Source organism: Numida meleagris, chromosome 4 (genome assembly GCF_002078875.1).
Source record: "Numida meleagris isolate 19003 breed g44 Domestic line chromosome 4, NumMel1.0, whole genome shotgun sequence".
NCBI classification, from domain to species: domain Eukaryota; kingdom Metazoa; phylum Chordata; class Aves; order Galliformes; family Numididae; genus Numida; species Numida meleagris.
In genome coordinates, this window is record NC_034412.1 from 60,711,536 (window position 1) to 60,739,118 (window position 27,583).

The 27,583-nt window shown below is 40.9% G+C and overlaps 1 protein-coding gene across 1 annotated transcript; it reads right to left on the bottom strand.

The window, feature by feature from the left end:
• Positions 1,819-8,592, bottom strand: LOC110398113. Its single transcript, XM_021395493.1, is given in 5 exon segments — positions 1,819-2,826; positions 2,829-3,516; positions 4,105-4,710; positions 5,337-5,569; positions 6,275-8,592. Coding segments are annotated over 5 exon segments (3,831 nt in total). The 5' UTR covers positions 7,998-8,592; the 3' UTR covers positions 1,819-2,245.

Genomic DNA, 27,583 nt, shown 5'->3' on the forward strand with positions numbered 1-27,583 from the left:
GTGTTGTAAAAATGATTAAAACGTGCCCTATCTCTGCACAATCGATAAAGCTTCCCACTCTAAGATTGGTTCATTTCCAGGGTCTCCTCAGCACGGTTGGCCATGCTGTGTCTGTAGAATTCCAAATAAGTCATCTATCATTATTTCTATACACAGGACTCATTAGACATCTCATCCTTCAGCTTATTAGCACTGAAGTCAGCCATACAATAAAATCAAAAGGTCACCTTTTAACAAACATGCAGTTAGACCAAAACATACATCAAAAGCTTAACAGATATTTGTCAAAATATAGTAGCAGAGATGGATAAAAAACTGACAGAGACATTCAAGACATGAAATGCAAAGTCTCTACAAATGAGAATTGGGTGAATTCATTCTAGTTTACCAGAGGAAGTTTAACATAGCAGGTTAAACAAACAGGTCATACATTTTATTAAACACAAGAAGGAAAATCCATCCCTCTGGCTCTAAAAACAACACCACTGAAATCCTAATCTCTTTACATTCTGTGAAAAAGTATTTAAGACATAGAGGACAAAACAACCAGCTGGAGACTTCAGGTGTTGTTTTTTTTTTCTTTCATATAAACATTGTTAATTAAAAATGTGATAACTGGGTTTATCAATTTTGTATCTAGAAAAGTGTAGTTCCTTGCAGTATTACCCATAACAATGCTGCACACTGCTTTTCACTGAAAAAATGGAAAGAATAGCCATACCAACTAGATCTCCAGTAGTAGTAACAATGAATGCTTGGGGAAGGGTAGTAAGATGATGGCAGGCATGCAGGGAAGTTTTTTGGGATTGTTTCCTGATTTGAGCAAATTGCATCATGGATGTTACTTGCATGTCTGTTTGATAGCCTTACACACACTTTTCGTTCATAAATTTGTCATGTTTAGAAAATAAACCTTCATTAATTGCCCTGCAAGGAACTACCTCAGCTACTGGTCTCATCAGTGTTTCTTTTAAGTTTTTGTATCGGAATAAACAAGGCATGCTTATTTCGTTTTCACCTTCTCTGTGCTGCTCTTGGGGGGCTGCCCCCAGTCTGCTTTCTAGATGGACGGGCTATGGCGTACACTACATTTATGTGAGTGTCAATGGTTTACGGGCATTCGGCCCAGTTCCGTGACGAAGGGGACAGGGGACCCAAGGGCCCACACCCCGGGAAAAGGGAAAAGGGAAAAAAGGGTAAGGAGATGGCCCTGAGAGCAAAGAACAGCGGCAACAATCTGAAGAGAAACAAACTAATTTACTAAATAAGATATCAGAATGCAAAACAACACACTATAACACAATATAATTACAATTTAAGCTGATAAATCCAATACAGAGAGAGAGAATGTCCCAAGTTCAAGGTAGGCCTTACTCTATTACCGACGATAAGACGGCTGGAGAGCGAGGTTCTGCCAGGACGAGAGACGGGCGGAAGAATGGACGAGGTCTCGTGATCTGCAAGCTTTTATCTTTTCCCTCTGTCCGGAAAATGGTAACAGAGGAGAAAAGTACCCTGGGAAATGTAGTAGTCCTTCTCTTCTGAGAACCAGGTACACTCACTACATGATGTTATGATGTGGAATACCAATAACTGAAAATCACAAAACCATGACAGTGTGTTAAAAGCTGTTCCATAAGTGCATATGAAGTTCAAGATGGAGGCACAACTTAGATGTATGTAGTAATCACCTCTGTTTTGCTTTCTTCACGTTTCTCTGTAATTTCCAACATTAACTTTTGATGATTAATAAGAATTGAGCAGGTATTTTCATAAAACCATTTATCATAATTCTGAGATCTCATTCCTCCACAGGTAATAATAATCTTAAATATTTTTGATTAAAGCTATGAGTCTTTCTCCTAATGTTTGTTTAACATTAATCTGTGGTGATCACCACATCTGATATTCTGTTCATAACTTGTCACCCTGCCCGCAAGGACTACTTTCTGTCCCCGGCCACCTCGTTGCATTTACACATCAGCATGATGAGCAGCAAAATGGCGTTTATTGCGTCGTTACATTGATTTATATATGTTTCCTTATCACTTCATTAGCTTCGTCTACGCCCAAGCACACTAGGCAGGGGAGGTCCTATCGCGTCACATCCCGTACTTTTGGTTGCCGCCTACTACACTTCCCCCTCCCCATGCCTGGAAAAGCCTTGAACCTGTTACAGTGCGATCGCAAATTCCCTATATCCCTTATGATCTATTTTCTAACTAAATTACCTGCTATCAAAGCTCTAGCATTCACACCTAATATAAATGCACGTTTTTAACTGCTCTACAACTTTCTGCAAGCGTGCACGCAACCTATGATATTCCATGCGTTGATCAAAAGCCCGTTCTATCATTCTAGATAAACATTGCTGTAGGTATCCCATTAAGCAAGGCAAGCAAAATGCAATACAAACAAATACAAAAAGCATTACCCCAATCACCTTGAGTATCTGGACAACCCATGGTCCCAGTCCACCAAACAAATTCTTCAGCCAGTCGCCAAACGGATCAGTAGTGGTTGTTATCTTCTGTGTGTGTTCCTTCATCCACTCCAATTTTCAGTGAATAGACTCGCTGTGGTCAGACAGATTGAAGCAGCACATGCCTTCCATTTCTTGACACCCGTGACCTTGAGCCAACAGGAGGAAATCTATAGCAGCCCTGTTCTGTAGCACCGCATGTCGGATGTTGTCCACATCCATGAGCAGTTCACTCAATATTTCAGTGGCGTTTGTTTGCTTGGCTGACCAACACGCCAGTTGCTCTATCTCTCTTAATCCTTGCACTGCAGCGACGCCAGGTGCTAGGATAGAGGCAAAGATACATCCGTAGCACCCCATAGCTGGACCTTATCACTGCAATTCGTGTCAAGCGCATGTACACTACGCTTCTGTCTTTCATGTGTTAAATTCTTCACAAACTGCATCCAAACTGTGTGGTTTAATGTTAGCATGGTCAACTTGCCTAAATAACAGGGCCCTCCCACTGCATTCCTAGGGATGCCTTGCCATGCACGATCACCGCAAATCAGGAACATACCTGGCGGTAACGCCTTTGCAGTATCGTTATTCCAAATACGCCTCTCTGAACCCTGTCCTTTCTTGCAAGGACCAACACAGCAGCCACCTGTATAGATGTGGTCATAGCGATTGCAGTGAACCGCCTGCTGGCTGCCATCTGGCCGCATAATGTTAAAGGTCACGTTTGGTGATACCCAGACCCCAGGAGGTTTGCAAAAACTTTCGTTTTGCATTAATGTGGATATATTTGCATAGAAACCACAGTATGGTCCATGCCAGGTAAACTGCTCTGTGTTTTGTGGATTGACAAGGGTGAACATCTCGGATCGATTCTCTCTTGCATTCCAATAGGGACCTCGTGGAGTGAGGAGGTCTAAGTTACTCGAAAGTGACCCATTATTATTAAATTTTGCAAAGCCCAAACATCCGGGTGACCACCATGCCCTTACTTTTGCATCCCAAGTTTCATTGGGCACTCTCTGAGATCCTAATAACTAATTCCTGGGGGTCCCATGGGAGGGTAACATTTAGCCTGCAGATGATACATGCCATCTTTTTGCTGATGTATATTACGGTATCATTTCCTCTGTCTGGTTCCGTTCCATTTTGTCTCCATGAGAGACACCATGTCCTACACGGATCTTGCCTCATAGAGTCATTAAACTCTTTTATATACCCTTGGAACCCAGTAGTGTCATCCCATACAGGTATTCCCACCAAGCATGTTCGGAATGGTGAAGTGGCAGACTAAACTCGGACAAAAATCTGTTTGATTCATTCGATTAGCCCATGTGACCCAGATGTTTCCTGGTTGGTCTATGAGGTGAACGCTTTCCCCTAAGGCGAGGGTTAAAAACAGCAGGAAGCATAAGAGCATGGTTTTTTCAACAAAGCTACTTCTCGAAGAAATCAGCCGTTTCATCTTAGAATCCTTGTTAGGCTTTTTAGTTTTTTCAGCTGGGCTCCCCTCTGTCCATGGTCTCCCAAAGAACATCTCCTGCAAACAGAAGGCTCAGATCTTGATTAGATCTCTCTGTGTTGACAAATTCCTTGTCATCTGATTTACTGGTATCCCGTTTTACCTTATGCGATGGTAACCAGAGAACTTTCCCCGAATCCCAGTGTTTGACGGCCACGTAACCTCTTCCCCAAACCAGAATCCTCCACCCTGACTCCCATATTCCAGCATCTGATTTGATTTTTACAGGTGGACCTTCCACTAAGATTCTGGGTTGCCAGTGCTTTTGCATGGGGTTTCGCATGCTGTCCCCACGCTCGAAGTGGTTTAACGTGTAAAGAGCCTTTGCCAGGATCTCTGCCTGTCTGCTCACCGGTATCTTTTCACTATATCCCTCCCCCTCCCCAAGCACGCGCAACTTGTCCTTGAGGAGGCGGTTTGCCCGTTCCACAATGGCTTGGCCCTGGGAATTGCCCAGGATACCCGTATTGTGAGCAATTCCCCATGACGCCAGCCATTCTTGTGTGGACCATGAGATGAAACAAGATCCATTGTCTGTTTTGATTTGACTAGGCAAACCCAAGACGGTGATTGTAGTAGCCCAATGTGCCTGTGCTGCAACTGAGTTCGCTCTTGCGTGCTGTGTGGCAACGATCACGGTGAAAGAGGTATCCACTATAACTGTGAGCCAAGCGCGCGGAGACAGGCGCGGTTCCCAAGTAAAGTCTGTCTGCCAAATTTGCAAGGGACTCAACCCTCTCGGTTGACCCCTGCTCCTATTGAGGGTGCTGAATTACAATGTGGGCAAGCTGCTATAACGTCACACACGGTGGATAACGGGATCGAACAGCGTTTTGCCAAAGCTCTTGCGCCTATATGAAGGCTAGCATGAAGATCTTGGGCCTCCCTTACTGATAACACCCAGGGTGCAACAGTCCCTTTCCCTGACGGATTGGTAGCGGCTTTATCAGCCATCGCATTACCGGTGGTAAAAAATCCAGGCACTTCAGAGTGACTATGGACGTGCAAAATGGCAACAGGGGCAGAGCGTATGGAGATCGTATCTTCCAGGATCCCTGCAGCTTTCGTGCTCGGATGACCCTGCTGCCCCAAGTGTGCCAATAGTCGGGCAGCGAATGCTGAGTCTTTTACTATATTACATGGGAGGTTAGGCCACAACTGAGCCACAGCCGTAATCGCTCGGACCTCCAGCATCTGGACACTGACAGTTCGGTCTGTAAAAATCATAGATTCCCAGTCCCTCCCATGTTGCCAGACCACTGCTCCCTGTTCTGTGCTCGAAGAGGCATCAGTAAATAACGTGGGTCCACGAAGTGGTCAAGTGACAACTCGGACCTGCATAGATATTTCAAGGGGCTCAGCCAGATCAAAGATCAGCAATGACTCTGTAAACTCCATTTCCCCTCCCCAACCCTGTAGTGCCTCAATGATCAGATCAGGTAAGGGTTGCATTAATCCGAGCGCCTTTGGTAAATAGATTACATCGGGTTCAGTAGAAAACGTCCGCACTGTGAAGCGGCGGATCTTCCTCAGCAACGTAGCTAATACCTCAAGCCAGGAGGTGTAAGCTCGAACAAATTGAGTAGAAAATAACCACCAAAGCGGTATAGGCTTTGCAGAAAGGCAGTGTCCAAGGACAGCCACTGCCCCCTCTGCACACCGGCATACTGCCGATTCCAGAGGGAGGTGAGGGTCAAACCTTGACAATGATCGGTCTAGACACTGGCCCATAATTTCTTCCCATGCAGCTGATCCACCCAGACAGGGCGCTCATCCTGCCTCCACCGTAATGGAATAGCGTGAACGGTGGACAATTGGTAGACAGTGGCCCTAACTATAAATTTGTGATCCGTGCACCGATAGTGTTCAAAAAGTCCCTACCAAGCAGAGTCCCCGGGAGTTTCGCCACCAGCGGAAAAAGCAGAGCAGGCTTTTCCAATGTTTCATCACGGGCAACCACAATTATCTCCACCTCAGCTAGAGACTTCCGCGCAGTAATGGCCCCTCCCACCCCTCTGATAAGCTGGAAGGGGCCCGTCGGCTATTTTCCTGGCCAATCGGTTTCAGAAATAACGGTGACATCAGCTCCCAAGTCAACAAGCGCAACAAGGGTAGTTGACCGGTGTCCAGCATAGTCGGGGGAAAACCCAAGACAGGAAGCTCTAGCTTTCACTAGGGACTTTTCATTTGCGTGAAGGGTTAATGCCACGGTGGGCGGAACATAGTTGTGGGCGGTCCTGACTGGGTCGCTTGTGGGCCTGCCTGCCCCCAACTGCCAGGCCCATCCATGTTTGGTAGGGAGGGACCCTGGGCCGGAAGGCCCCTCCCCTTCTTGTTTCCCTGCAACAATGCCTTCAAGCCTCGGTACTGATGGGCATTATGACCTCGCTTTCCACAGAACTGACAGATAACGGGCTCTTTCTTTCTAGCGGGACACTGCATCTTCATATGCCTGTGTTCGCCACAATGAAAGCAGGGACCCGTGATGGGCCCCTCAGGCTGGGGAGTCACTCTAGGAGGACTTGCTACCGACATTGCTTCCTGAAGCACAGCCACGAGACTTTCCGCGGTAACAGGCATCCCTTTTTGTTTATCTAGCACATATTTAATAATGTCCCCAGGCGTGCGCAACCCCTCAGGCGCTGACCAAAGTATGATCTTTATATCCTCGTGGGACCTCTGTTTTAAGCAATCCACGATAACCGGATCGCGGGCCGCTTGGGGTAACTCTGATCCTTCTACTGCTCGAATTAAGCAGTTGGCAAATTGCTGAAAGGATTCAGCAGGCTCCTGTACAATTGTTGTCCAAGGGGCCGGAGGCTCAGCATCACATGCGCATCTCCTGAACGCCTCAAGCATCGCGTCTGTAGTAGCCAATAGCTCCCCTGGCCGCAGCAGGGTGACCTGACCCTGGGGGGTAGCCATTCCACCAGCAGACCCTGTTAGTCTCGGTACATCCGTACCGCCCCCCTGGCGAAGGGGATGACGTTCATCCCTCTCCACCCGGGCAACAACTTGCCGGCATTGAGCCTTCCGTTCTTGCTCCCAGAGTGTATACTGAACTGGCCTAAGCGCCATCCGCATTAGGTTCACTATATCATGCGGAAGAAGGGGGCCGTGGGCTGTCAGCGCTTCCAGCGCGGTTAGAGTAAAAGGTGATTTCAACCCTTTTTTCTCTATTGCTTCTATGAAGCGTGTGGTGCCTTTCTGATCTAATGGCACCCACATGGGGCCCCCCTCCCCTGCTAGAATAGGGTACGCCCCCACGGGTAATCCACATTCCTCAACGCCCTCTTTTATCTTTGACCAATCAGTGAACGAGCTGGGCGGGGCTAATGGTGCGGTGTCCGGTGACTGAGGAGGAGGGGGCAGGGCCAACCCTTTCCCTTTATCCATCCCCCCTTTACCCTCCATGTTATCTCTCTGTGTCAGAGAGCTCGCACAATCTCCCAACCCCCCGCTGTCTGGTAAAGCAGGATACAGTGATGGTCGTGGATACAGAGGCGGAGCGTCATCCAAGGCCGATAGTGATGAGCTGTGCAATGCAGGGTGAGTCGGCCGTTCTTTGTTTTCGAAATCTCCAACGGTCGTTCTGAGTGGGGTCGGTGCTGCCAGGTGATCTACCAAGGAAGCACAAGCTCCCCGCGCCACCACCCTGGTACCCCCCAGGCTCTGACCTCCCCCCGGGTCCCCATGCAGCCCGAGCAATTTGCGTGCGGTATACAACGATTGCTTATCTTCTCTGGCCGCTTTCAGAGCTTCCTTAATCAGCCCCCAATATCTCAAGTCAGACGACTTGTTCAGAGTCATTGCCCGTTGGGCAAGAGTCATGGTAAAAGAATCCCATAACTCGTGGTCCAAGATTGACTCAGGAGTAGGCAAGCAGCCTTCCTTCTCTAGCCGCGTTAGCACGGCGGCTATCTCCTTCTTAGAAGGAGCCGATTTACCACAATAGTCCTTACAAAACTGAAGCAGTACCTTAACAACTTGTTCCATGGCTGGAGTCAGGGAGTGGGGGTGTGGCAAGCCGGTCCAGCCTTCCGCGACGAAATCCTTCTGAACCGCGGGTACTGTGTTGCTGCAGCAACGTAATGTGATCCCCGCCTTCCACGAACGGATCCGTGTTGCCGTGGGTTGGGCGCCAGCCAGCACCAGAGCAAGGGCACGACAAGTTCCTCACGTGCCTCAGAGAGGGCACCAAATGTGGTGATCACCACATCTGATATTCTGTTCATAACTTGTCACCCTGCCCGCAAGGACTACTTTCTGTCCCCAGCCACCTCGTCGCATTTACACATCAGCATGATGAGCAGCAAAATGGTGTTTATTGCGTCGTTACATTGATTTATATATGTTTCCTTAATCACCTCATTAGCTTCGTCTATGCCCAAGCACACTAGGCAGGGGAGGTCCTATTGCGTCACATCCCGTACTTTCGGTTGCCGCCTACTACATTAATCTACATTGAATTTCATGATAAAACATGAAAACTTACATATATTCCTCTTCCAACTAAAAATAGTTAAATACATTTCTCTTAAAGGCTTTCCACCTATTTAAAACCATAACAGAAATATTTTTCTTTGTCATTTTCTGCCCAAGTCCACCGCAATACTAATTGATGTGACATGAAGACTGATTATATTATGATCATTTTGAAGAGGAAAGTATATTTAAATTATCTCTGATAAATAAAACTATTTTCAATAAAAAGTAATCTAAGTTTTCCAAAATTCTAAACATCCATATTGAGACAAGATGTCTCATCAATTTGTAAACTAACATACATTCAATACTCAACATTCTCCAATATATTACTTTGGAGAAAGCCCTTCTTAAAGGAACTGTATCACATATAAATATACTAGATTTATCTCTTAAAGTTAATTATTTGGGAAAATAATAGAAAGAAAGTAAATCCTGGACCCCTAAATAAATTTATTCCTGGCTTTGCTAGATGTCTTGTCATTTTGCTAGATTTTCTGCATCAAAGATGGTCTGCTGCATTGTCAAAAAGTCACCGAAATGGAAAGTTGTGAAAAGTACAATCCAGTTTCCAAACGGACTGGGAAGGAAAGTGTTTGTTATTGTTCTTTTGTGTGGGAAAAGGTGACATGAAATCGAACTTAATCCAGCTGAAATCCTATCCACTGAGAAACTGTGGATGAAATGCTCACAAAGTCATTTATGGGGCAATGTATTCCTTAAGCAAAATATCTACTATATTTTGCATACAGACAACTGCTAATGAATAAACATTACCTATGTAAAGATCAAATCAGGTGTGTGAATGCATTTTTAACATTGTATTTGAGACCGCTAAAAACAGTACATAATTAAATTCAATTTTTTTGGGCATTAGTTCTTTTCACTAACTTCCTGAGAAAAAGTGTAAAGTTTACTATCTTTTTCTGCTTTGTTTTCATCATACTGCTTGCCTGCTACATAATCCCTAAGATGATGGTTATTTGCAATTTGATGAGAAAGTGTTATTTTTGCATCCCTGTTTTTCCTCTTATGTCTGAATATTAGGGAGTGCATGCTGAAGTCATACTGAATTGGCTTTTAACTAGAGCAACATGTAATCACAATCCAGCTATCTGCCTTGTTATTTCCCTAAAGTGCTGGAAGAGTTTTCATGGACCACAATGAGTCTTGTGCTGCACTGGCAACACTTCTATCAGTGCCTGAGTTAGCTGATTTACACCTAACTTGGGAACTTCTTCGTGGATCTGAGTTAGCAGTAAGGACATTCAGATTCTGAATTGCCAAGATAGATTTTAATCTTAACTTGCATGGCATTAATACAACCTGAGACAGGGGAGGAAAATAAATTAGAAAGCTTTAGGAAGCACTAGAAGGAGGCACCCTCATAGAGGAAACACAGAATGGACTGGAGAGGACAGAGTCCACTGCACTTATACTGTATACTGTACACAGATAGAATCATAGAACTAGCTAGGTTGGAAAAGACCTACAAGATCATCCAGTCCAACCATCCACCTACCACCAATAACTCCACTAAACCAGGTCTCTCAACACTATATCTAAACGTTTCTTGAACACCTCCAGGGACGGTGACTCAACCTCCTCCCTGGGCAGCCCATTCCAGCGCCTGACCTCTCTTGCAGAAAAGTAGTATTACCTAATGTTCAGTCTGAATCTCCCCTGGTGCAATTTGAAGCCATTCCCCCTCGTCCTGTCACTAGTTACAAAGAGGCTGACCCCCAGCTCACTACAACCACTTTTCAGGTAGTTATAGAGAGTGATAAGGTCTCCCCTGAGCCTCCTCTTCTCCAGACTGAACAATCCCAGCTCCCTCAGCCGCTCCTCATAAGGCCTAGGCTCCAGATCCCTCACCAGCTTTGTCACTCTCCTCTGAACAGGCTCCAGGGCCTCGATGTCTTTCTTGCAGTGAAGGGCCCAAAACTGGACACAGTACTCGAGGTGGGGCCTCACCAGTGCTGAGTACAGAGGGACAATTACTTCCCTACTCCTACTGGCAATACTAGTTCTGATACAAGCCAGGATGCCATTGGCCTTCTTGGCCACCTGGGCACACTGCTGGCTCATGCTCAGCCAAGCATCGACCAACACCCCCAGGTCCGTTTCCTCCATACAACTTTCCAGCCACTCTGCCCCAAGCCTTAGCATTGCCTGGGGTTGTTGCGGCCAAAGTGCAGGACCTGGCACTTGGTCTTGTTGAACCTCATCCCATTGGCTTCAGCCCAGAGATCCAGCCTGTCCAGATCTCTCTGTAGGGCCTTGCTACCCCCAGGCAGATCAACACTTCCTGCCAGCTTGGTGTCATCTGCAAAATTACTGAGGGTGCTCTCAATGCCCTCATCCAGGTCATCAGTAAAGATATTGAAGAGGACAGGCCCCAGCACCGACCCTTGGGGAACACCACTCATGACCGGTCTCCAGCTGGATTTAACTCCATTCACCACCACTCTCTGGGCCCGGCCCTCCAGCCAGCTCCTTACCCAGCAAAGGGTGTACCTGTCCAAGCCATGGGCTGCCAGCTTCTCCAAGAGAACACTGTGGGAGACAGTATCGAAGGCTTTGCTGAAGTCTAGGTAGACCACATCAACAGCCTTTCCCTCATCCACCAGGCAGGTGCCTCGATCATAGAAGGAGATCAGGTTGGTCAAGCAGGACCTGCCCTTCACAAACCCATGCTGGCTGGGCCTGATCCCCCAGTTGTCCTGCAAATGCCGTGTGATCTCCCTCGGATAATTTGCTCCATCACCTTCCCTGGCACTGAGGTCAGGCTGACAGGCCTGTAGTTCCCCGGATCCTCCTTACGACCCTTCTTGTAGATGGGAGTCGCATTGGCAAGTCTGCAGTCTTCTGGGACCTCTCCAGTTGACCAGGAATGCTGATAGATGATGGAAAGCGGCTTGGCTATCTCCTCCACCAGCTCCCTCAGTACTCTTGGATGGATCTCGTCCGGCCCCATGGACTTGTGGCAGTCCAGGTGGAGTAGTAGGTCTCTGACCGTTTCCTCCCGAATCATGGGGGGTTTATTCTGCTCCCCATCCGAGACTTCCAGGTCAGAGAGTAGAGTGCTCTGAGGACAACTGGTCTGACTTTTAAAGACAGATGTAAAGAAGGTATTGAGAACCTCAGCCTTTTCATTGTCCTCAGTGGCCACATTCCCAGCCGTGTCCAGTAAAGAATGGAGATTCTCCTTGGTCCTCTTCTTACTGTTAATATATTTGTAAAAGAGTTTCTTGTTCCCTTTTACCCCAGCAGCCAAGCTGAGTTCGAGCTGGGCCTTTGCCTTTCTAATTTTCTCCCTGCGCATCCTAACAAACTCTTTGTACTCTCCCCGAGTTGGCTGTCCCTTTTTCCACAGGAGGTAGATTCTCTTTTTCTCCTGGAGCCCGGAGGAAAAGCTCCCTGTTCATCCACGCTGGTCTCCTTCCCCGCCAGCTCATCTTGAGGCTCAGGGGGACAGCTTGTTCCTGCGCCTTCAGGACTTCCTTCTTGAGGATTGACCGGCCTTCCTGGACCCCTTTACCCTCCAAGACTGAATCCTAAGGGACCCTCCCTACCAGTCTCCTGAACAATTCGAAGTCTGCCCTCCAGAAATCCAAGGTAGCTGTTTCGTTGTCCCCTTTCCTGGTTCCACCAAGAGTTGAGAACTCTACCATTTCATGGTCGCAGATACAGTACTTAATTTTCCTCTACTTAATTTTTAGATAGTATATCTAACTAAACACCTCTTATTTAAGTGGGGACTATCAATCTGGTATTATCACATGATATAAAATGCAACTTGGCATCTATCTGTGGCATTGTACATAGAGTCATTTTGGTTGGAAAATATCTTCAAGATCATCAAGCTCAACTGTTGACCTGACCTGCTGAGTCCCATCAGTAAACTATGTCTCTTAATGCCATATGTCTCTTACATACCTTCAGGGGTGGGGTCATCATTTTCTCCCTGGGCAGCCCGTCCCAATGCTTCACCATCTCTGCAAAGCTCTTCCTAATGTCCAATCTAATCCTCCCCTGTGGCAACTTGAGACTGTTTCCTCAAGTTCTATCATTTGCCACTTGAAAAAAGAGATCGATATCTTCCTCACTGCGATTTCCTTTCCGTGCCAGATACAAGGGGACAGTCACTTCCCTAGTCTTGCTGCTCACGCTACTTCTGATGCTGGCCAAGATGCTACTGGCCTTCTCAGCGGACATATGCAAACACACATCTGTGTATTTATATGTACATATATACATAATCACTGTGTGCCAATGATAATACACATACATTTTATAACTGGTTATATATGACAGTAGTAATAGTTCCATATGTAATGAAATGCTCTCTAGTGACAATATCTTACTACCAGAAGATACAGGGATTGGCACATGAGCTTCAGTGAGATTTTATCAGTTCTTCTGCCAAGGTCATCACCAGAAAGAAGCTTGAAGAAGACCTGAACTCTTCTAAAAAGGAACCTTCATGGAACAAAGGATTTGTGAAACAGTGTTTCAGGATATTCTACAGAAGAAAAAAAAACATCTTGAGCAACTGTGTATCATAGCAGCGTAGAAACAACTGGATGTAGACAATTTATACTCCTTACACTTGCTTCTAAAGTATTAAACCTCTAAATAACAAAGAAGAAATAAGCATGAGAATCTAGGTGATAAGAAACAGAGGTAGTTTTTCTGAAGACAAAGGGACCACCAAGTGAATAAAAATCAAATTATAATCTTTTTTTTTTTCTCAAAGACTGGGGTAAAAATAAAATTTTTATTGATAAAACAACAAATAATCCTGCTAGACGAAAAGTTCATCTGTTCTTATAAAATTTTGCTTTTTATTATTTCAAAAATTAAGCACATTATTTGGAATCAGACCCCTGCCATCACATGATCTACAGGCTTTCTATAGGGGAAAAGAGTAGCAAGTAAACTGCCAATTACATAGATAAAAACAAATGAAAAAAAACACTGACACCTGACTAAAGGAAAACATGAAGGATGAATTTTGGAGAAAAATTCCTTCTGACATAACACTACTAGGGCCAGAAAAATCAATCAAACAAACAAATAAAAATCCCACCTTCAGTTTTCAAAGAAAATGTAGCTGGTACCAGCATTGCCTTTGGTGTTTTACTAGGTATCATCAATAACACCTTTCTATTGAGAAAAACAAACAAACAAACAAAAAAAAATGCACAAAAAGCTATTTTAATAAGCTGTGCTTGGAGTTCATCCTAGCAGCTTTCTGCCTTGTATTACCTCTTCAGAAATATGAACTTGGTTTGCTCAAGGCAAGAATAGAGATCTATGTCTGGATTGGCTTGTCTCCATCTGAGCTTACATGCAATGAAAACACGAATGAAGGAAGATCATGAATTCTCCTCTTTATCACTTCTTCTGCTGTATCTCGTTCTTTCTTTTTTCTTTTTAATGAAGAAATCAAAATCAAACCTTCACATATGAATGGAGGCCTGAATACTAGATAAGGAAATAAATCTCTTCTTGGATAAAAGCTTGTTTCGCTTTCCCATCGATCTTCTACATCTTTTATATCTCCAACTAAGCAACACCTGCTTTTCCTTCCCATTTTTTCTGCTTTGAGGATGGAGTGATTTTTCATTACACATAGAAGTTTCTGATATGAAGTATCTTTTAAATCAAGCAATCCAAAAATGAACCCCACTCTGTGCACCCTTTGACACCCCAAGCACTCTAGCATTCTTAGGTTTTATCTGATTCTTTACTTTGTTCTGTATTTGCCACAGTGCAAGTTATTCTAACTGGATATGTTGAAAGCTCAGAGAAATTGTGCTACTTACTATGCCACAACGCTTATTTTCTCCAGCTGCAGATTTTGTTCTACCATACTTGGCTCTCAACTGTTCTGTTTTACGAGCATTCATCACATATAATTGTCTGCACTTATAGACAAAAACCTCTAGTTTCTAACACAGTTTTGTAATAATGAAATAGATCCCACTGAGAAACATATCAGAAGTAATGTTTTCAAGACCTTATATCTCCAATTTGTAGGAGGATCTAGTTGAGTATTTTTCTATAATTACTTTAATCTATATAAAATCACACATAACACGAGATAAGACAGAACATAAAGAAAAATAAAGATTTAAAAATGAAAAACTGGCTTGCTTAGAAAAGTAATTGTTCTCATGCTAGCTCATTAGCTACAATGGTAAATGAGATTTTTGAGGGGGAGAAGGAGAAGCTAAAGTTTATAGTAAAGTGTCAGATTCTTTCAGAAAATCTAGCTTGAGGAGAGGAATTTATTTACGATTACCCATTTATTCTTCATGCTTTCACTAAGACTTCTGGTTGCCACTTTTACATAGGATTCCATGAATAATTAAGGTTTCAACAACTCTTTAATGATAATTTCCTGTGAGAAAAGACACTTGTTTCTGAACATTACTGCAACCACTGTCTTCCATGAGCTCTCCTTCTATCAGTTTCATGAAAATACGAGGTACATTAGAAGCCACAAAGCTCCTTGAAGCCAATTCTAAGGTTAATATCACTGTTTGCAAATTTACCCTCAAAATCATTTCAGTAGTATTGCAAAGTATTTCCTAAATTGTATCACAGATACATATCTTCATCTGTTTTTATGTAAGAAACTCTAATCTTCAAAACACTCACAGTTACTGGGATTAGCATCTGTTTTTTTCCATGAGTCTCTCTCATTTCTGATTTTGTATTTTTCTTCACTATCTTCATCCCTTAAAGTACACATATCCCTATATCTCTAGTTCTTCTATTTGCATTAATTATACATAAAGACATTGTAATGTTCTTTTCACATAAAATCATTCTTATGTTCAAAATTTAAAGGTAGTAATATTTGACAATTTAATTTGTTTTAGTGTAATCACAGAAATTGATCCATTAACTCAGGTTTATATCACTACTCGGGAAGAAGAGGAAATGTTAAATGCTATTTAGATGAAATATAATACTGTCTAAGCAGTGACTAAAAATATACAACTGAAATTAAAATGTCATGAACCTTAAAAAGTAGAGTGCTATTTTGTGCCTAAATTTGTCCATTTCCTGTTGCATTTAGGAAAACTAAAATCCTTCTCTGCAGAAAAATATGAGGCATATTCAGCGATCATCATTTCCAGCCGATGTTTCCACAGATCTCAATGTAGTGAAGTTAACTTTGCAAGTTATGCTCTTAAAAAGCCAAAGAAAAGACAGATATAAGTTCAGAAAATACTGAGTTAATATTCATTTATTTCTTGCTTGACTTACATAAAACAAAAAATTGTTGGCAAGGTAATGTCCCTTAACTCATCTACTTGGCAAGCTCAAGCTTTTTTTTTTAATGAAGGAGCTCTCTCACTTGCAAGGATACTGAGAAACCTGTGAACTCTTTTTGGGAGGTCTATTCATTCTTTAATTATCAGAACTTCAGAAAAGCATTATTTTACATTTCTTTAACTCTCTTTCAGGAGAATAGCAACTGCATTTTTAAGTTATACACAATCTTTCAGTACTGCAGTACTTTACTGCAGTATGAGCTTTTCTTGAAATATTTGCAGAGGAAAGGATCTACACTAACAAATTCCAGGCTCATTTCTTACAATTAAATGTATATATTAAAGTAAATAACCTCAAATGTAGGAAATACTTTTTGGTGCTCATGTGCCAAAACAGCTAGAAGTAACAGTTTACATTCCAAAAGCACCTTCCAGTTTAGATGTTACCTACTACTGGTTGTCTGATCAGGATTTATATGATGGATAAGCACATTACCCATTGAAAAGAAAGCAGAGATCTGAACCAGCCAGGATGCTACAGTCAAGTTGAGCCAGATACATTTGGCAGAAAATACTGCCAACTACTGGAGTGATACGTCTAGTCAGAAACAGCTGGAGGGTTAAAAGTATTAAATAAACAATTATGAGTCAGGTTTGTAGTGAGGACATATGAATTGTGGTAGACAATATAAAGTATCTTAAAAAAAAAAAAACTGGCTATGGAGTAGCTTTATTTGGATCTGAATATCTCTATCTACCTAAACTACAGCCAGTAAGCCTATACCTACATGGAAGATGAGAATGTCAAAGTTACTTTTGTGATTACAACAGAAGTAGGAGAAAAGAACTCTCATTTTGGTTCAGCAAAGGCAGTAATGTAAATTCCAAATATAAAAATATAACAGCAGTACTACAAAACAGAAAAGATGTTTTCTCCCATAGCCAACCAACTCCCGTGACAGTAACTATTCTGATCATACAGGCTTTAGTACAGCATAAATGCCACTTTCTGCTTATGTCTACAAAAATTTTCTTAGGAATTTTCATGGATCAAAGTTTCAAGAACACTTTCGAATTTGAGCTATTCTCATGTAGGACTCTTTCCTTTTCAGACATCAGTTAAAACTCATATCTAATGCTATCCACAAGGACACCACTATTGACTCATAATAATGTCTGTATTTATCAGAGATGCCAGAGCTTTCGTACAATATATTGTATTACCTCAGTGAGCATTTTCTTTGCCCATATCTACATTAAAAGTATGTACAATTAAAATGGACTTTCCAATATTATGCTAACAGCTTAGGAGCAATTCCCTTAACAGATAACAAAGAGAATTCTGTGAGGAATTAAAGAAAAATGAAACCCCAAATATTCTTCATCTAATTAAGAACTTCTTAATTATATCATTTTACTTAGAAAAAAATAGTATAAAATAACATTAAGTTTTTATATGGAAGATATGAAGGACAAATAATACACATTCAATTAAATCTCAGATTAGAATAGGCTACATTATATACTAAACCTGAATCTCCTGAACATTTTAATCAGCTAATTTATAAAGTCATTAAATGCAATAAAAACAGCTGCTTATAATGTCATGAAATCAAGACTTTCTACACTATTAAATTCCTCATATGTAAAACTATACACATTACTGAAACAATGAAATAGATAATCAAAATCGTTAATGTGTATTTGTCCAGTACTAACGTGATATTTTAATATAACTCATTAATGATTGATTTTTCCACTGAAAGTGATTATTTTGTGAATTTACATAGAAGATATTGCAAAACCCAACTCTTTGTAATTTGTCTTGCAGAATCTCCTCTTGGTGCTCATTGCCACACTCTGTTGTGCTGAGAGCTCCAAGCAGATAGTACACTTCTCTAAAGCAGATTTTACAAGATATCAGCAAAGGAGGAATGCTGCACCTGCATGTGTAAGCAATAACCTCCAAAGCCAGCAGAGAGATGAAAAATGTTTGAAGTGCTTATTGTAGCAATTCTCAATTTTTTTTCAGCTTGTTTCAGAGCTTCACTCCCACCCATTTTTCCAGTGGAGGTGCAGAACTGAATGTAGAGACAACAATGTCACTTCTCACGGCAGAGAATAGACCACAGATGATTAACACCAGGGACGAGGAACCACAAGGTCTATCAAAGTAACTGCGAGTTTGAGATCAAAGACTGAAAATCCTTGGCAAAGTAAAACTAACTTACTCTTAACTTAGTAATTCTAGATAGTTATATCAGCACATGGTATCACATTTCTAGAAATGCTGTAATTTCTGCTCTCCAGGAATAAGGCTGATTAGGAGTAGCATGACTCTGACTGGAAGAGATTAAATACTTCTTTTCATCATCATTTTGTTCATCGTGAAAGTGATGATGAAAGCTTCCACAGTTTACACTAGTTTTCTTGGTAGTTAAATGAGATAACTTGGGCCTTTTATGAATGGAGTCTGAAGAAAGTTTTGCTTATGCTGATTTGCATAATTATCAGTCTAAAAAACTCAGCCACTCCTTCTCTGAGTCTTAATAGTCCAGTCAGTTAGCAGCAAATCACAAGCCTTACTGGACAAGAAGGTTAGATGTTTTGTGAAGGTTTCCATGTAGGCTGTTGGTTAGTGGGCATGATAAACTGGGCTCAAGATGGGAAAAAATTTTGAACAAACTGGCTCTTGTATGCTTCCTGAGAGCCAAAAAAAAAAAAAAAAAAAAAGATGCTGGAAAAGCACTCAGGATATTTGTTTACTGTTACAGGGAACTTTTGCTGATAAATCTAATTTATTATTAGAGTGAATTCTGGCTCAATTCTTTCATGTCAATGGGCAGCAAAATGTTCTCCACCATCAAACAAGGGCTGGCATCTGATCTAGCTGCTAAAAGTGGGAAGTGGGCTAAGCTTCTTGCTGAGTCACCTATTAGTCTGCCTATTAGTCCTCACAGCAGGCAAGTACCCTGAACTTTAATGCTCAGGCCCATCTCTACTAATAAATTGGTTTAGCAGAAACTGAAGAAGTCTGCAACATGATGTTCTTCAGATTCATCTCTGAACTGAGAGCACTAAATCACTAGATCAAACTCTTGAACCAAGACCTTGAAGCTCTTTTTAGCAGCTAACACTTAAAAGCTGAAGCCTTTGTGAATTAACCTTTTCACAGGTATGGCAGAGACTACTAGACTGTGTGGGCTTTGTTTCTCTGATTATCTGCTGTACAATCTAAAAAAAATACATTTTGTGATGGTCTGAACAGTAGTAGCACTTTTATCAAAGACTAACTGAAGTTTTGTCAAAAAAAGATGATACATATTTCACACTTTCACAAACTGAACGTAAAGTAATGCACTTAAAAACTGATTCCAAGTAGCTTCAAATCACACACAAACAGGTATGCACATGTACACATACATACAAAAACTACAGACAGGTTCCTATGGTAGACAGAGATTCTATTACAAGCCTGAGAGGTAAATAAATGTATTATCAAATCCTTTCTCTTCAGAATGACTGAAACTAACATAATGGTTACGATCGCCAGACATAAAATATTAATGAATTGAGTGCCCCTCCTGCACTTTATAGGAAGAAATATAGCCCGATATACTTTGTTGCAAAGCCTAACTTCTTTCTCCACCAACTACACATTGATATTTTTGAAGTCTGATTTTCAGGAGTTGAAAATGTCCTGTACGGTGGATAGTTCACACTCTCAATCATGTAACAGATAGCCAAAATAATTATATTTATCATTCTCTATCATCACCTGTGGTTCCTAGATTTGTGATAGGGGTATCAGAGAAATACAGTACTGTTCTAACAAAACAACTCAAACGAATATTTGTTATACTAACCTGGACATTCATCCTTGAAGTGTTCTACATTTTCCCTCTGCTATCCACAGCAGTTGACCTCGCAAGTCATTTTCTCAGTCCTTAAAAAGAGAGAAAACAATCTACATTACCAATTGTCTAGTTATTAATTCAGAAATATTTTTACTTAGTTCCATCAAATAACTAGTTATTTTACATATTAAATTGCATGGTTTAAATTTTAATCTGCTTCTAGAAAACTTTCTAAACAGCTTAGCTGTCAAGCCAAAAGCACCACAAGTCTAGTGAAACACCTTGTGCCTGCAGGAACTACATATTAACTTATTTTGCTGAAGGAAACTTCTATGCTGTGATTTATTTTTTACTCAAAACAAATTTAGTATTAGAGCAAAAAATACCATTTTGTAGGATTTGACTATGCTTACATGTTATGAAAGACTCACAGGCACAGACTGACATTCAGATGTTCTACAATTCTAGGGAATTCTAAGCTTTACATGGAGTTGAATTATCGTAACTTCTGCTGTTATTTCTTAAAAAAAAATTAAACATATCCTGGTTAACATAATAACAATTGATTCAAGTAATGACATCAAGCAGTAATTAAGAATTAGTCCACAGACCCAGTTCTCAGTTTCAACTCCCAATATATAAGAAGGTTTATTCAGAGGAGGAAATAGGCACAATATAGCAGGAATGAAATTACTTTCTGTTGGCTATATCATTACCTCTTATTATGCAGGTCTAACATGTGTAAAGGGAAAAATCTTTAATCCTTACTAAATAAGACAAAGACACTGAGTGAATTATTTTAAATTTAGATCTTCTTATCAGAAATCTTCATATTAAAGGCATACAGAGCCTTGATATTAAAGAAATTCGTTGTGCAAGAATACTTACATACTAAATTAGATTATTTCTTTTCAGCATCACCAGATATCTTTTGGGAAACTACATTCCCAAATTTCTATTAAAATATAAAAGCAACTGTGTCTTTAAAGGGTTTTGGAATGTAAGTTATAGAACTAAACCATACTATTGAGACTACTGTTTTCTAACATATTCACTTCTGTATTTGTTCCACATCTCTGACTGTGAACTGGGTTGGTTTTAGACTGGGAGCAACAATTTTTGTTTTTTTCTCCCTCATTTGAGTGAACTATTTCACACTGTTATAGAGGAAACACTTCCAGCCCAGGCTAAAGTTATATTCTACAGTTGAAAATAGTTTTTTTCCAGAGTAAGCCAACTGAAGTGGTTCAGCAGAGTGCAAATAACACGAGCTAGCACAAAGATGAGAGAAGAACTACAGGCCAGCAGCAGAAATATTCCTTTCAGTGGTAGTGAACAATGCAATTGGCTCAGCCACAACACATAGCTTTACCCAAGGATAAAATATCAATATATTATTGTCATTACTATTATTTCTTTCTCCCTTTTCAGTCCTAGTTTTTATCTGAACCCATGAGCTCTACTTTTTTTCCCCTGATTCCCTCCCCAGTTCCACTGGGAAAGGGAGGGAGGGAGCAAAAGGCTGTATGGTGTTTAGATGTCTGCCCAGTTAAAAGACAAAAATGTGTTATGTGCCACATTATCCCTTCATCATATAACCCAAAGAGGAGTACACATGTCCAATATAAATGAGAAAAAGGGAATGAAGAATGCTTCTTGCTCTTTCAGCAGAGTTTTCTTCAAATACGAGGTACTAATACAATGTCTTCAGACTTAAGGCCAGTGTAACGACTCCAGTAGACATTAGTAATAGGATTAAAAAAAAAAAAAAAAGGCTCAGGTTTTATTGGTTTTAGTGGAGTATGCTCTGAAGCTGCTCATCAAGGATGCACATAAGGAAAATCAGATAAAATTATGTTATTAAACATGAGAAAGCATAGTGAACAATGGAGTTTGCATTTCTTACAGTAGTTACAAGTAGGCAGGCTTGCTGCAAGGATTTTTACAGTTTTACGTGGACACAAAAGCAGTCTGACATAGCTGCCTTTTGTAGTCTGCTACCCTTTATGGCAGCCTGAGATGATGTGTATCTCCGGCTTTTCAGGACCTCTTGTGGGAACAAGCTGCTTGAATAGCTCCCTACAGCTCTGACCAGCTCTGTGACTTGGAACAAACAACCGTAAGCAATGGGAGAAGAATTTAATACAGAAGACTTTTCTCAGCCTTAAAGCTGCTGGGGTCTATTCTCTCCCTCTGTACTCAGTCCTGGTGAGGCCCCACCTCGAGTACTGTGTCCAGTTTTGGGACCTTCACTGCAAGAAAGACATCGAGGCCCTGGAGCGTGTTCAGAGGAGAGTGACAAAGCTGGTGAGGGGTCTGGAGCACAGGCCTTATGAGGAGTGGCTGAAGGAGCTGGGATTGTTCAGTCTGGAGAAGAGGAGGCTCAGGGGAGACCATATCGCTCTCTATAACTACCTGAAAAGTGGTTGTAGTGAGCTGGGGATCAGCCTCCTCTCTCTTGTAACTAGTGACAGGACGAGGGGGAATGGCCTCAAGTTGTGCCAGGGGAGATTTAGACTGAACATTAGGTAATACTACTTTTCTGAAAGAGTGGTCAGGTGCTGGAACGGGCTGCCCAGGGAGGAGGTTGAGTCACCGTCCCTGGAGGTGTTCAAGAAACGTTTAGATATAGTGTTGAGAGACATGGTTTAGTGGGGTTACTGGTGGTAGGTGGATGGTTGGACTGGATGATCTTGTAGGTCTTTTCCAACCTAGCTAGTTCTATAATTCTACGATTCTATGATTCTCATCATAATCTGAATCTGAACCCTCCGATGTACTTGGAACCACATATGCAGACAATGTTCATTTCAGAAATTCTACCAACATCACTGCTGCTGCTCCTCAACATGGAATGAGCAAGAGCACACAGACCAGTTTCTTTTCCTATTCATCACCTGAAGAATCTCATCAGTTTTGGAAAAATGAAAAGTGAAAATTCCAGGTTCTTTTCCAGATTCTTTTGTCTCTATTGTTTTTTATAATTACCCCCTATAGCCTTGTCTATCTACTATAGGCTTCTTCTGTCCTTTTTGTCTACCATTTGTATGCAGATGAGTGAAAGTGAAGTTAAAATGACTAAGTGTTCGTTTCCTTGTGACTAGCATTTCCTTTTCTAAAAAAAAAAAATCCTTTATTGTTGTACATGAAATGCAAGGACAGACTTTCTAATAAGTGGAAAGATACAATTTTCTATTCACAGGTATCCATAAAAGATATTCAGATACAATAATTCTCTAGGACAATATTCTAATTTGCTGAATGTACATGTTGCAAAGTAGGTAAGGGATCTCTCAGAGCACTGATCATGGCTCCCACAAGTTCTGACCAAACCAGATGCTAATAAAGAGGATTGCAATGGTCTGTCATGTGTGTCAGTGCAGGCAGTGCAGCAGAAGCCATTTGAGACTGTTCCCTGCTGTTCTCCACAGGCTGCAGCAAGGGTAATAAAGAGATGTAAGAAAAGTTCAGTGCCACTGAAAAATTCTCTTTATACACTAACAACTTTGCACAATGTCAGTAAGCCAAAGAAATAAGATTTTAACATCAATGATAAACGCTTTATTCTAATGTTCTATGCTATACTCAGCAAAATGAACACAATACTCACCATACCTCACAAGCAGATTTATTTTCATATGGTATAAATAGAAAATTAATTATAAGATATGTGATATATATAGTTGAAAAACAAGAACTGTATTCTATAAGAAAAAATACACACACGCACAGCATTTTGGCTCTATTTTTTTTGTCTGCATTAGGTTGAAATCAATCCCTTTCCAACTTAGCACACAAACCAGAAAGCATGTAACCAAAATACCTTAAAACTTCATTTAAAAAAATAACATAGGATAGGATAGAAATATTAAAAACAGGAAAATTCCAAAAGAAAACATAGGTATGTGCAGTTCATATGCATTGCTATCAAGATATTTATCCTCAGTGTGGATACCTGGATTTGTTACCCTACATTAATAATATTAGTTATTTTCTGAGTGAACTGAGTGCCCTAATATGCTTTTACATATTTTTCAACATTTTCCCTGAAGCTAATTGCTGAAGGCAATTCTTCTCTGAAAAAGGCTTGCTGAATTATTGAGCCTATGCTGGTGAAAAAGAACACAGATCAGTTGTTTTTCCCATTTGCTATAAGAAGCAGAGTCAAGCACATTCAGTTGAATAGAGTACTTTTAAAAATCATGTTACTTTTTTATTCCCCGTAGAACAACTTGCTAAAAAGTTTTAATGAAAAGCAGCAGAACTTACACTGAATAACTAACATGAAGCCCAGAAGCCGTTGCCATTGAAAAACACCTGTTCTCTACATGAAATTTAGTAGATTAAAATTAAGATTCTAACATCAGAATAGATTTGCAGTACTCCTGATTGTTTCCAGTAAATGTTCATCATTCATATACACAGAGAAACTATGACTCTGTTCCAGTGTTACTGGGCAGTATGAGAGATTCCTCCAATGGATCATTTACAAATGTAAGCTAAGGGCACAAGGCATGTGCAAAAATGTGATCTTTCTGGAGTTGATGTGATCTTCTTGGATTTCAGCAAGGCATTCAATACTATTTCTCACAGACTCTTTTTGGACAAAATTTCCAGCGTGCAGCTAGACAAAACCAAATTTGATGAACAATTGCCTTATGAGTCGGTATCAAAGAGTTACTGTAAATGGGGTTACATCAGGCTGGTGGCCATTACCTAGGGTGGTTCTGCAAGGCCTCATTTAAGGGCCAGTTCTCTTCAGTGTTGTTATAAATGGTTTGGATGGAGGACTTCAATGCACATTAAATTTAGAGATGACACTTAACAAGGAGGAGCTGCTGAGCACTTCTAGGTCAGAGAGGCCTTGCAGAGAGATCCTGACATATGGAAGGGCTAGGCAATCACCATCTACATGAAGTTTAAAAAGAGCAAGTGTCAGACTCTGCAACTGAGACTGGGCAAACCTGGATATAGGTACAGACCAGCCTTGCAGAAGGAGATCTGGGGGTTCTGGACAAAAGCAGGTTGAATCTGAGTCAGCAGTGTTCCCTGGCAGCGAGAAGGGCCAATCTTACCCTCGGGTGCATCAGGCCCAGCTCTGCCAGCGAGTCAAAGGAAGGGATTGTCCCGCTCTGCTCTACACTGATGCAGCCTCACCTTGAGTATTATGTGCAGTTTTGGGCATCACAAGATAAGGGGGACATAAAACTGCTAGAGAGTTTCCAAAGGAGAGCTACAAAGATGGGGAAGAGTCTAGAGGGCAAGATGTATTTAGGGGTGCCTGAGGTCACTGAGTTTGTTCAGCCAGAGTAGAGGAGGTTGAGGGAAGGCTTCATGGCAGCCCACTGCTCCTCACAGGGGAGGAGAGGAGCAGTGCTGAGCTCTGCTCTTTGGTGACAACAGCAGGTCCCAAGGGAGTAGCATGGAGCTGCGTCGGGGAAAAGACAGGTTGGGTGTTAGGAAAAGGTTCTTCACCAGAGGGTGGTGGGCATGGAACAGGCTGCCCAGTGCAGTGGTCATGGCCCAGAGCTGCTGGAGCTCACAGAGAGTTGCGACAATGCTCTGAAAGGGTTTGAATTTTGAGTGGTCCTGCGTGGAGCCAGGGGTTGGACTTGGTGGTCTGTGTGGGTCCTTTCCAACTCAGGATATTCTGCGATCCTATGGAGGATGTTAATTTTCAGGTGTCAAAATGGAGGAGTTGACTTTGACTACTTCAGCACCAATAAAAACACTTTTTGTACTTTTGGGATGACAATTTTGACAGTGTTTTTTCTATCAATGCTATTAGCAGCCTTTTCAATCCCTTGTGAAAGCTTTCCCCCTCAAATGTGTTTGCAAAGACTTGTAGCTAGCTTAGTACATGAATGCACAAATAGCTCAAACTTTCTGGACAAGAGGAATTCTTCCTAATGCAGTATAGATTAGGACTACTTCCATAAAAAAACCAAACAACACTTCTCTGTTGTAACTATTTTTTCCAATGTCCTAGGAGAAGAATCTCAAAAAAAAAAAACCCCGATGGTGACCAAGTGGGAAAACTGCCTATAATATTACCAGCTTCTTGAACTAGAGTGCTTTAAATTAAAGAGAAATAAGATATTTAAAAATTTTACAATAAGCGATAATAATGCTTTGGATTCAAGTGTAAAATATTACTGAAGATAGTGCAAGATCTTAAAAACCTAATCTATTAAAGAAATACATGCCTGTGGTATTAAATTCACCTCACTTAACATTTGCTACAAGGAGCGTATTTGATCTCTGTCCAGTGAGTGGGAGACACAAAGAAACTGGTATTTCTTGAGCATGATTCTGCTTTATAACTTGAGACTTCTCTTTAGGATGGTTTTAATTACTATTTATCTCCATTTTCTATAAAGGGAACATAAAACTACAAGCTCAGATACAGACATAGAACATAGCTACATTTGAGCAGTTGAATCTCAATTTAATTCTGTAAAAAGTTTCAAAAGAAATTGAGTAATCAAGATTTTTTGTTTTAGTATTTATACCACTTACAGATTTCACGGTTTACTTCAATAAAAAAATCAGAACTGGATATTAAGGCAAACTTTTTATATATTCAAAATAAAATAATTTTAATTGCAATAAAAACTTAATGAAGATTAAGATTAAAAACAGGTTTAAAGCCAAAAACAAAGGCATGGTTGAATAACAGGAGGGAACCAAGATGGGACAGAGTACTTTAAACTACCAGCAGAACCAGTCCTGCTTAATTTTGTCAGTGGATAGCTTGAAAAAAGACGCAATATAATTCCAATAAATCTGCTTGTAATAATAAGTTTCAAACAAACTGAAATACTGGTTTGGATTTCAAAACAAAACAAACAAAACAGCAGGCCCCCCCAGGAAAATAAGATTCAGACTGAAATAAACGCAAGTTAAAAGAATGAAAACCCAAAACAAACACTGACATTCAGAAGAGGTGAAAATTCAGAAATCAATAATTTTGAAACAAACCTAGGGTGACAGTGGAAAGCTAATTATACCTCTATTCGCAATGCAATGCGTAAGTCTGAAAGGTTAATGTAATTTTGTGTTGCACAGACATACTTATTATATCATCCAGAAAGAACTAATAGTCTTTTCTACAGCCTGATGACACCTGACATATTGCCCTGGGTTCTAAGGAACTCATTATTATGATTTAAAAGAGTAACATATGACATTTAATCTCAGTATTTTTGAACAACTAGGTTCAGATGACATTTCCAAACAATTTTATGAGGATTTTGTAAAATTTAATGGACATTAGATAAAAAAGAACAACTCTATGCTTTGTATTGAATAACCATGTTTTCCATACGATTGTAGTTTGTTTTGAAAAAATTTCAGGCCTATTACAAACTTTTAATTGACACAGTCTCTACTTACAGAAACGTTATCTCACTTTACAACACACTGGCTAGAGTGCCGGGCAAGAACAAAGCCCGCTACTACCAGATATAGCTTGTGTGCTCTTTACACATTCAGCAAATCAGTGACTCGTCGGCTCCAAAGTTGCAGACTTTCTAAAGTATGCTGGCATTCAGTGTAGTAACATATCAGTTAAGCAGAGCAGAGAGAAGGAACCTTACAGGAAATTATTTAATCTTAAAAATTGCAGTTGACAATATAGATTATTTAAAAATAAAGCAACAAAACAGCCAAATGAGATGCCAAAGAAAACCACTGTCATAGAAATATTCTCTTATTTTTGCTAACATTCCAATCATGTTTTTTTGCCTACAAGTGAAGATCAAGAATGAAACAGATTTGTAACAGAAGAAAAAGAAGCTGAGAGGAAATGTATTTTTTGTTCTAGAACTCTTAAAATTCTTGTTTCAGTTTTCACACTTTCCATGTGCAACAGAACTGAAGAGGATATTAACCAAAGGGACAAGGTTTTCCTTTGTATTCTGCACTGATGAGCATAACAACTTTTCCC